At 37.2% G+C, this 11,311-nt stretch overlaps 1 protein-coding gene across 1 annotated transcript; it reads left to right on the forward strand.

The window, feature by feature from the left end:
- The first annotated feature begins 3,219 nt into the window (after nucleotides 1-3,219).
- On the forward strand, nucleotides 3,220-7,369 carry LOC131770141 (uncharacterized). The gene is made up of 4 exons (XM_059085844.2): nucleotides 3,220-3,309; nucleotides 4,977-5,019; nucleotides 6,046-6,183; nucleotides 6,770-7,369. The coding sequence occupies exons 1-4, from the start codon at nucleotides 3,262-3,264 to the stop codon at nucleotides 7,252-7,254; spliced, it is 714 nt and encodes a 237-aa protein (XP_058941827.2). The 5' UTR covers nucleotides 3,220-3,261; the 3' UTR covers nucleotides 7,255-7,369.
- Nucleotides 7,370-11,311: the final 3,942 nt, after the last annotated feature.

Consider the following 11,311-nt stretch of genomic DNA (forward strand, 5'->3'; position numbering starts at 1 on the left):
GAATTGCCCTGAAGCCAGCTTTTTCACAATAAATTCTTTTATTTTCAAGTTCACTTCACGTGCAAGTGAGAATTGTTTTTTGAAATTAAAAAAAGCGAGCTGTGAAAATGACCAGGTAAGAAAGTAAGAGTACAAACAAGATAAAAGCTTTGTTTTCGAGTTTTGTATGTTTTCGATTTGCATCGGCTTTCACCGAGAGCATTAAGAACAATTTTCTGTGAGAATCAAACATCTTGGGAAATGAAAATTTTCAACCCCCCTTCAAACTTTGCATACAGTTAGGCTCTCAGGGGGAATCCACAAAAATGCCCTTTTTGAAGGTTGCAGCACTCTTGTTGCCATGGTAACAACGACTGCTTGTTCGAGGCCTGGGGCCTCATTTTCATACAAAACGTCGCAAAAAAGAGTGAAATGTTTATTTCTCTATCTCAAGCTAAATACAACATTACAAATTAGTATTTCTACCATACATAGTAACATCATTCGTCTTTACTTTGATACATTTTATTTCCCCTGGAATTGAATGTGAACACGCTAATAGATTATTTATCTCGGTACAGTTTCGGTCATTTTTGTCGTCGGGTAAAACAGGGAAAACGTTTATCTGAATTTCTCCAAAAGTACACCGATTCTGGAACTGAAAATACCCACCAAGCTGGTTATAATATTCTAGTTTTTAAATATGTAAAACTCTCTGCGGTCCTGCCCCTACTTTTTATAGGGGCAATGCGCGAAAAAAGGTCCAAATCAGATATTGCATAATTTGGCGATGTTTACATCTAATGTTCTCAACAACAAACGTTTCAGACAAATGAAACATGTGAGGATATGAAAGAATGTTATCTTATGAGCAATATCCCGAAGAGAAATCTCACCTCTGGTTGTAACTACAAACATATACCTCAAATCGTGTGCATTTCATCCAGATTCAGAGCGCTGCACCTTCTTTCATGGGAATTTGAGCGATCCGAAGTCCTCTGAAGATACACTGTTATACTTGTATGTCATTTGAAACATGTTTCAGACAAATGAAACATGTGAGGATATGAAAGAATGTTATCTTATGAGCAATATCCCGAAGAGAAATCTCACCTCTGGTTGTAACTACAAACATATACCTCAAATCGTGTGCATTTCATCCAGATTCAGAGCGCTGCACCTTCTTTCATGGGAATTTGAGCGATCCGAAGTCCTCTGAAGATACACTGTTATACTTGTATGTCATTTGAAACATGTCGAAGTCGAGTGATCTACACAAAACTATCCTCACACCGCTCATTTGTCATAAACATGTACGTTGTCACGATGGCGTGACACTGTATTTCTCCGTGAAGATTCCATCGGTCGCTCCAAAGAAGACGACAAATATATATTTTTCATATATGTCAGCAGATTTCCACTTTCTGAAGTAAAAACAACCAAAAAAAAGGAGGAAAACTTCGATTGAACGGTCGTAAACACTGAGAATCTGAAATCAAACCCAGTTGCAAGCAATTTGAACGACATAGGCATCCCCTTACAAATAGCAGATTTGGGCAGTTTTCATTTCCTTGTGACAGTAAATAAGATATTTCGAATCCTCTGAAAACTGTCAGAAAACTGTTAGAAAATTTGCATAAGATATGATGAGGAGAGACTTATCACCGACGCAGTGCAATCGAGTCACTCAATGTTTCCTTCCGTGTCTTGAAAGAGAAAAAAATCATAACAAAGTTTGAAATAAAAGATTTTATGAAATCATAATGTCATAATTCCACATTTCAAACAACTTATTATCCACACGTATTTATCGCAACTTATTATCGCAACTTTTCACTTAAACGAAACTCCCCATGGTTAATATGAAATATGGATTGCTTCATGTCCTCTAGGAAAAAGAACAGCGATTTCGTCACCATTATTTTCCTTACTTTTCTTCCGGATATCTTTTACAAGCTTAAAGAAAGATGAATATAATGCAATCTCCAGTGATTTACACGAGAGGAAGTCAAAGGTCTCTTTAATTTTCCCCTGAGGTGGCCGGCTCACTTGGAAGAAACAGGAGATCGTTCAGTCCAATAACGTTAGTCTGTAGAGATTATCAAGCTAATAGCTGAGAAGATTGTGCCCTTTGGTTCATCAGTGACAACATTAATTATTTCAAATCTGTATTTCTCAGTCCAAGCGACACCAAAAATAGTTCCTTTGAAATTTTGTAAGCACTTTCTATAGCATTTTTTTGTCAAGTGAAATAAATCTAAAGGCTCAAAGCCAATATAACGTTCAAGCACGTGCACTGACCTCCATCTTTCATATAAAAAAAGTATCAAGGGAAGGACATTTTGACTTTATCCATACTGTCCTTTCATGTCCTCATTTAACAAAAATTGCAAGTTTTTACTTTGTGGAGTCCTGCAAACTGTGAATCAATCCAGTTTATGCATCATTTTCTCATAGCACAAGGTCTATATCGCATTTATTATCACGGGAAGGTAAGATCTGTTATTAGAAGATCAACAAACGTGTTCGAACGATCGAAAAGGTACTTTTGTTAATTGTGAAAATTCTGCAAATAAACTTTGACAAGAGTGATATCTCTACAAATACAAAGATTTGTATGAATTCCAAACAGTTTCTGGGAAAGAGGTACGAAACGATGCCGGGGTGAATTTATTTGAGCATGATATGCTTTCATGTACCTTTCCAGTTCGATTTAATTTCGAATTCTTTCCTTTAAATGGATCAATTTTTTTACGCAAATTAATGTTTTAGGAAGGGTCTCCCGAGATCTCGCTGGCATACATAAAATCCAATTTTAATTCCATATTTTGTCTTCAAACTAACTGAATACATTTAATGATTTTGAACTAAGTACAATTTGAAGAATAACAACATTTCAGACGCTGTGCTTCACAAAATCGTCAAGTTTTTTTTTTGGAAAAAATTCCTTACAGTTTATGGCCAAAAATTCAACTTTGATCATTACAAATGTGTTTTAAACTCTTTTCATGAGCATGAACTTTCACTCTGTCCCAAAGGCCAAAAAATTAAATCATTAAAATATTCAGACAAGAATACCTCAGATAAATCCAATTGCGCCTACTGTCATTCATCATAGTTTCTTTTTTATGCTGCCAATTTCCGCGAGTGACGTTGTTGTGTAAACAAAGGCATACAGTTGAAGTTGATGCCAATTATGATATAGCGTGTAGGGGATCGATTCCAGGCTCGTATAAGGGACTTTTGTATTAACTAATTGAAATTTTAACGCCATAAATTTACATGGAAAGGGATATGGGACTAGAAATCTATCCAGATGTCACAAGACAGGTGAGAATTAGCTTACCACTATTTTAATTCCAACCTTAGTCTGTTGACACGAGTATTTATCGTTAATTCTGACATACGCGAACATCGGTTAGTCGAATCGATCAGGAAAACCAGTATCTCCTGGATCTACTGCAAAGAAAAAGGTTGGTTTACCCTAAATATCAATTCAAGCTTAGTTCCCTAGCTTTCTTTTACTGATTGTGTTTGCATCGCAGGGGTCAGATTAAGAACGTTTCTCAATTTTGAAAGCGTTATACACGTCTGTTCTTATTAACGTGCATCGCGGAGGTAGACGATGTATTTCTACTGCAATTAGAACTATGATAACAGACTGTGAGATGGATTTGAACTGACATACAATTTCTGCAATCACATGAGCAAAACTAAGCTCTACGTTAGTTGTCTAATATATCAAACCTCCTCCTGGTCATGATACATGTTTATTCAATCAAAGTGATGGGATTCAAATGATAAACAGAGTTGCAGCTATATGAACAGAAAGTTTCAGTGTATTCACTTCAGTGACAATATGGAATATTGCTCTGATAACAATCGTAGACCAGAAACGTGGATCTTCTTTAATTTCTTCGACGATTTGAAAAATTGAAGTTGGCAATTTTATGCAGTGCGAACCTTGTGCTCTTCGCACAAACAAGGGAGGCACACAAAATAGTAACAAATTTCATTTGACCTGTGGATGAAAATGACAATCGAACACAAATCCAGGTAACTAAAATATCTCTGGGATTCATTTGCTAATAACACATATAGAGGAAATAATCACAAATGAAACCATCAAAGCGGCAACAGAGTTAGAAGCTTGTGCAAAGAATAGATGATTAGTTTAGTTTAGTTGATGTACGTGATCAAAAGGAACAAATTTTTCGGCATGGATTTGTTCAAACCTGTCATGCCTATTCCTCGCCATATTTTGTGGGTCAATTTTATACAAATTTTCCTTAGATCAGCCTTACTGACGGCTAAACGGAAGTCGCCTGTTAACAAGTCGATCTCTTCGAGTTATGATTAAAATGAATTTAATTAATATCTACAGCGGCTGCAATGTCAAGTGTAAATAAAAAATAAAAATAAAAGTGCAAAGATATATTCCTTGCTACTACTGACACTTGATATTAGTTATTTCAATTATAATTTATTTTAATCTTAAGAAAAGATTTCAAAGTGCTTTCCGGCAGAGTTAATGTTCACTGTCAGTCTCGTTGTTTACTTACTCTACTTTAGTATGTAATGTTTACCACTGTAGATCAAGGTAAGCCATGGTAAGCCAAGCCAAGCCTACTAAATTGTACGCGCCTGGAATTCACGGATGTCTTGGATGGGTAATCTTGAAAATCTTTCCTGACCTATCAAGGAATTAGAAATAATTTAATAGGTATATTCAAATGATAGTCACAAGACATGTCAGCAGTGAATGATAAAAATGTATAATAACAATAATGCAGCCAAACGAAGGCTGACTCTTAGGTCTCCCAGTTTGCCGCTCTTTCCCCGGTGTCCAATCAATGAACTCAAATCCTTGCATTGGTGATCACAAAAACATGAGGGAGCCGAAACTTCTCACGTTATTCTCACGTTGTTCTGTCACCAAAATGTTTATCTTTATCACGAAGGAACACAGGAAAATAATTTTTTGTTTTATTGACTAGCACGTGTGTGTGGATACAAAGTGTGATGCAGCCATGAAAAAAGGTATGTGCGGATGGTGGAACGAGAAGGCCTAACATCACGACCAAACTTTATCATCTTGTTAAAATAACCGTATTTTCTTACTTATGCGCTCCGCTATAACTCTTAAAAAATAAAACAAATGTATTTTTTAGCGCCGGGATTTATGTTGTCGATATTTGATACCGTTAAAAAACGTTGTTTTAACTCCATGTAAATCATCATTTGTGAATCCGATACAATATTTTGATATTTAAAAACTGTTCTATGAAATTATTATATTTCATGAACCAGAAAATGAAATGAAATGGAATTTACAATTCCAAGGACCCTCTCATTCTATCCAAGAAAATGAAGAGTTTTCAATGAAGTCAGCAATGATAACCACTGTTCGCGATCTAGAGGACGTATGTTGCCCCTTTGCAGCAATAAACGCTGTGGTCCCATCATTACTATCGAGTTTGAGGTCCGTTCTGTAAGTTACGGACCGGGTTTTTTCTGCTCGGATTTATGGCCCAAGCTCAACATACGTAAGATATAAATACGAGCAGAAAAAAAAACTAGTTCTATAACTTATAATAGAAAACCGAGAAATAAGGTTAGACATTTCTTATATCTGTAGGATCAAATGGAGAGAGAAGATTTCAATTAAAAACAAATTCCAATAATCTATTTTTACGCATTGCAACCCATTCTCTTGTGATCAGTTACGTCTGAGACTGAAGCTAGAGGGCTCAACCGAAATTTAGAAAAGGGACTTCGCTAAACGATGGTTCAAACGACGAGGGTCAGTCGCTAATTGGTCAGTTCGGAAAGTTTACCAGCAATCTTTCATCTACTTGCGAGCGGATATGTCGCACATTATTCATAGACCATTAGAGATGCACAGAACTTCTTCCTTGAGAAGATGACAGTTGCAAAGCCTTCTAGTTGGAAACTATCTTTCCGAATTTGCAAATGAATGAATCCGTTCCTCGCATGAAAGGTTTTCTACTTAGCCTAATTTTGATAGTCAGGAGGTTTGTAACCCATTCTATTGCTATCGTATAGTACCCCTGGGATCTATCGCCGAGCTTCCAGCTGAATCGTGCACAGAGGTTAGAGCAAGTGAAGGAAATGATGTGGAAAATAAGAAACACTGGATATACTCTGATGAGAAAAGTTTGCCAATAGAGGCTCTTTGTGAAGGTAATCATATATTATAGTCAGTAACCACAGAAAGGTCTGATCCTAAAGAAATTCTATCACAAAGATGACGACACGTCATTAGATTTTGGAACTGGAAACCTGTTGGTCCACTAATTTAAAAACAGCAATTTAGTCAGTTTGTCACCTTATTAGTCGACCTGTCTGTACGTTTAAAGGTCCATCGATTGAGAACCTAAGTATTATAGGGGTATGTAATTTGTCTATAAGTTCTAACAAGTAATTCGATGCAACTAATCGCAAATAATAGTAAATTTTTATAGACTGTCCTAAAGAGTGCTGCATCGAATATACACCATTGCCCGTCCGATTGGTGTGGAATGTTCCAGTACTGGACTATAATGGACTCACGGTAACTTTATTCAGCAAACATCCCAGTTATATCCAAAACTTATGTCTACATTCAAACTGTTTATGAGTACAAAATTAATTATTGAAAAAAATAGTAACACCCACTATTAGTAGCCACGTGTTCATTTCCAGGGGGAGTAGGTCCTTATCTGATGAAGACCTCAGAAACGTTGATTGTTTGAATTTAAAGTTCTTAGTTTTATCAATTCCACTATAGGTAGCTGGCAGAAGGTAAATGGTGAATATTCTGTCTGCTTTGGAGCGAAAGATAATCAGTATGGTTCCGTGACAATCCCCAAAAGTGGACGTCTCCGAGCCATGAAGCTCATCCACAAATCAGGATCGTTACGCTGCAATCGCGTAACTGGCTCATCGTTCTGGGGTTGCACTTACAGTGCATATAATGGAAAACTATCGACAATTATAACAGATGCTGATAAAAACGCCGTCCTACCTCCTGATGAAGACCTAGAAGGGTTAAATGTCTCACAATCTCACGGATGTGGCACCGAAAAACACTTTTACAGTCTCGATGGGACCAGCCACAATTCTACTGTACTGGTTTTTCGCAACCTTTCGAATCCGTTGTCTGTGTCACGCGATCAAGAGTTACAGATATGGTACGGACAAGATCTGAAAGACTGTTCGGAACGTGGGAACAGTGGTGAAACTTGTGTTGATGTGTTTGCATGGTACGAGTAAGAGAACCGTCACTCAGGAAAAATTTCAATCGAATACCAAAAGTCAGCTTTCGTTTTGTTTTACTTCGTTCTTTGGTTTAGGAAATTCTTACCATCTTCTCAATAAATCAGACTCAATCCTAAAGCCAATCATGACTTTGCTTTTTTGTTTAATTGAGCTTCGCATCCTCATCTTTTTCCCCTGTTTCATTATTTTGGTTTCGCTCTTACGAACGAGCCACCGTCGAAATCCCTACTGCCAGACTAGTACATTACTTCTGAGCATGTTTAATCTGCTGATACTGAATAGTACCAGCAGATACCGAAAAGTGCCAGCAGATTAAAGTAGTAACACAGAGGCTGAGGTTACTTCCCACCTCGCGGGTGTCCTTCAGGAAAAAAACTTTGTACGCGCGCTAGTTTCACTAAAACCCTAGCCAACTATTTATAAGAAGAAAGCTTAATAACGGCAGTTTACGATAAAAATATAATTTAAGCGACTTTTCTTTTAGGAAAGTGTCAGGAGCCGGTAAGGCGTGAAACGACCGAACATTCTCCTATTGAATTTATCAGGTATCGGATTGCGCAGCACTATCAAAATGGCTGCACAGTCTCACTCACAAGGTATCAATCAACAAGTGTGTCAGGCTTTTTCGACCTTCTGATTGGTTTTCTAGGTATCGGCATCCAAAGTTGGAGAGGCTAAAAATATGCGTATCATGTTACATTAGTGGACGCTACAGGATTCAAATACCAAAATTTCCCGACACAATTTCGTTTGTCATTATTCCTAGAATGTTTTGGCGAAGTTGGACAAAAATAGGTCAAATCTATATATCCTATAGATTCGTTCAAAGTGGTTGTAATCGAGTAAGACAAATCGATATCGAGCTCGGTTGCACAACAAATATTGATCCCAGATTTTTAGAAGTGGTATCATTCTCAATGAAACAGCGAAGACAAAAAGTGTGAAAATTTATTAACTGCACGCCAAAGGATATCATGTCAACAAAAACAATGAAGGAACTTTGTGCGAGTCGACGATTTTCTTTTGTTTTTGGGTGCGAGTTATCTGGCAGTGCGGGTAATCTTTTGAAATGTTTTTCTCGTTATTGCAAAAATTGACCGATGCGGGTAATCTGCCGTGCGGGTAAATGGACGGAAATTACGGTAATTCCTTCCCACGTTTTTTTCATATTAGTCAAGTTAGAGTCAAAAACATTTAAATGGTATTGTTGTTTACTTATGTGTTCAGCTACAAATTTTGTTTCTACAAGTTCTGTACTTAGAGACATCACCAGATGCATATAGTTTGTTTTTAATCTCAATGGAGGTGCGTAAGCCTTGAGTTATCCATGGTTTGGAGAGCTGTTTTGCTTTACGATTTGAAATTGTCTTCATAGGTGCTTGTTTGTTTACAAGCTTATTAAACGTATTATAATATATTCAGGCCAGTACGGGATTTGAACCCATGACCTCTGCGATACCTGAACTAACAAAGCCAACTGAGAGCTGGTCAATATGTTGGGTCCGAATAAACCATCCAGGTGATGAATAATGATTTTAGATATATGAAATTCATATATTTGCACTGCGGTGAAGAGACCGATATAAGAGATCCTCGCAGCTAAGAACACTACTGAATTAGTAGTTGAAAGTAAGACCTGAAAAAAATTCAGGCACGTGCGGGATTTGAACCCAGGACCTCTGCGATACCAGTGCAGCGCTCTACCAACTGAGCAAACAAAGCCAACTGGCAGCTGGTCAATATGTTGACCCGTACATGCCTGAATTTTTTGGTCTTACTTTCAACTGCTAGTTCAGTAGTGTTCTAATCTTCATGTCAAGTGCAGTTATCTACGGCAGGCAAAGCAAACAATATCATTAGTCTCGATGTTTCTGTTGAATTTATCATAAATTTGCCTCAAATCCTAACCACTTCTTATAGTATTTCCGAAATTGTGGGAAGCAAATACACGGTCGATGGTGTTAAATTTTATAGGTAAACAAAACATGACAATCGGAGGAACAATCATACAATGGAATGAATCAAGAACAAGCTGTTCACTGTACAACACTAATTTCTGGTTACCATGTATCTGCGGCAAAAAACCATGTATCATCGGAAAAACTAAGAGAACTTCATTGCATTCGCTTTCACTCGTCTTCAATGCATCACAATACTTTGAAATGGAAGTCCAATGTAAATTCTAAATGTTCATCAAAATTACAGTTTCAAGGCAACTGTTTTCATACTAATAATGTTGCGAACATTACATTACCTGAGCAAAAAACCACGTTACTGAAGAGTTCAGAATAATGTTAGGTAGCACTTAAGGAGGAAACTATGCGCTGTCAAGCCCACCATACTCAGCGAAAGGCACCAAGTACTGTCGATCTGCCTTTCTCGGTTCTCTAATACACAATCAATTCTACTTACATCCAATTTTACCCCACTCTGTGGAACTCTGGTTAATTTCTTCGACTCTTACAATTTGATTCTCTCTGAATACTTTTTACTGACCTCTCCCTGATTTGTGTCGCGCATGCTACTAAATGAACTATGAAGTACATGCTTATATAGTCACTACAGATAGGCATGGGCGGACATGCCAATCAACTGGCTTTGAATTATTATTTTAGACCACGGTGTCTGCAAAGTAGACAATGACTCAAGCATAGCGAATCTATTACGCGGGTCGCTTACACGCAAAGAATTCTGACATTTTCGCTCATAAATTGTATATTTAGTTTTTCTTTATAAAAAATGTTAAATAAAAATATTAGAGAATACTCGAAGATCAGATTTCAAAATACTTAAAAGTACATTTTGGCTATAACTATCACTTTTTCTAGTTTCAGAATACGCTGTCTCTAAATGCCCTGCAACCAGGTACGTTCTAAAATAGACAAAATGTCTGGCAGTCAGAAATTTCCACAGAATTTCCACCGAAAGGTTCTTTCAAACTTGTTAAGATTATCAGATGTTTGTGAATGAAAGTGATGATCGCAGTAATGTGCACTACTTGAGCAATAGTGAAAGTAAGACCTGAAAACAATTCAGGCATGTACGGGATTTGAACCCATGACCTCTGCGATACCGGTGCAGTGCTCTAGCAACCGGGAGCTGGTCATTATGTTGGTTCCAGATAAACCCGTGAAGTGATGACTAGCTCCCAGTTGGCTTGTTAGCTCAGTTAGTTGAGCAATGCACTGGTATCGCAGAGGTCATGGGTTCAAGTAGTGTTCATCACTGCGAGGATCGCTTTCATTCACGTCTTTATCCGCAGTTCAAATATATGACTTTCATATACTAACAGCCGATTATCATTTTAGTGGACAAATTCTCCGTGCCGTGCAGCCTATAATATCGCTCGGTTGTCGACACTTTGTACGCTTCTGATCAGTTCGCCGGGCACGGACCAAAAGCCTAGCGGTCAGAATTTTTCAAAGTGCCACTAAATGGTTCCATTCTCTGTTCTCCATTGATCAAAATGTTACATAAAAGTAGTACAGAATACTTGACGATAAGATTTTTAGAGTGGTCGTCTGTAAAAATCGAGCAGAGATGTTGAAAAAAAAAGTCTCCATGAACGCAAGCATGAACCAATTGTTTTAAAACAACGTAAACGCAGTTGTTTATATATTGTTTTCTTGCAATTTAAAAAGGTTGGGAAAAGACGGCGCTCCATTAATGTGTTATGAAATGTTTCCACGCAAAAACTCAGACACATCATTAAGAAAATCACAGTGAAGTGGTGGCATGATTGATTTGTGATATTTAGAATGACGGAAGCAGGAAAAACACATTGAGATTTTTCCTATTCACCAGTAAGTTAATTAGATTTTGGATTCTACTTTCAAACTGGGTGAGATTAAATTTATTCATATCATATGCTTCGTTATGGTTTGTTTACCTGGAAAGGTAATTGTTATTATAGCTTCAAAGATGTTCTTGTTGCAATCACAATTAACGTTCATAACAAAGTTTCATTTAACATAGGATATTTCAAGAACTTTCTTCCTTTCTCTTCAATACCATTTACTATTCCTAGAGCATAATTAAAGGAAGCAGGTTT

This window comes from Pocillopora verrucosa, chromosome 13 (genome assembly GCF_036669915.1).
Source record: "Pocillopora verrucosa isolate sample1 chromosome 13, ASM3666991v2, whole genome shotgun sequence".
Classification (NCBI taxonomy): Eukaryota; Metazoa; Cnidaria; class Anthozoa; order Scleractinia; family Pocilloporidae; genus Pocillopora; species Pocillopora verrucosa.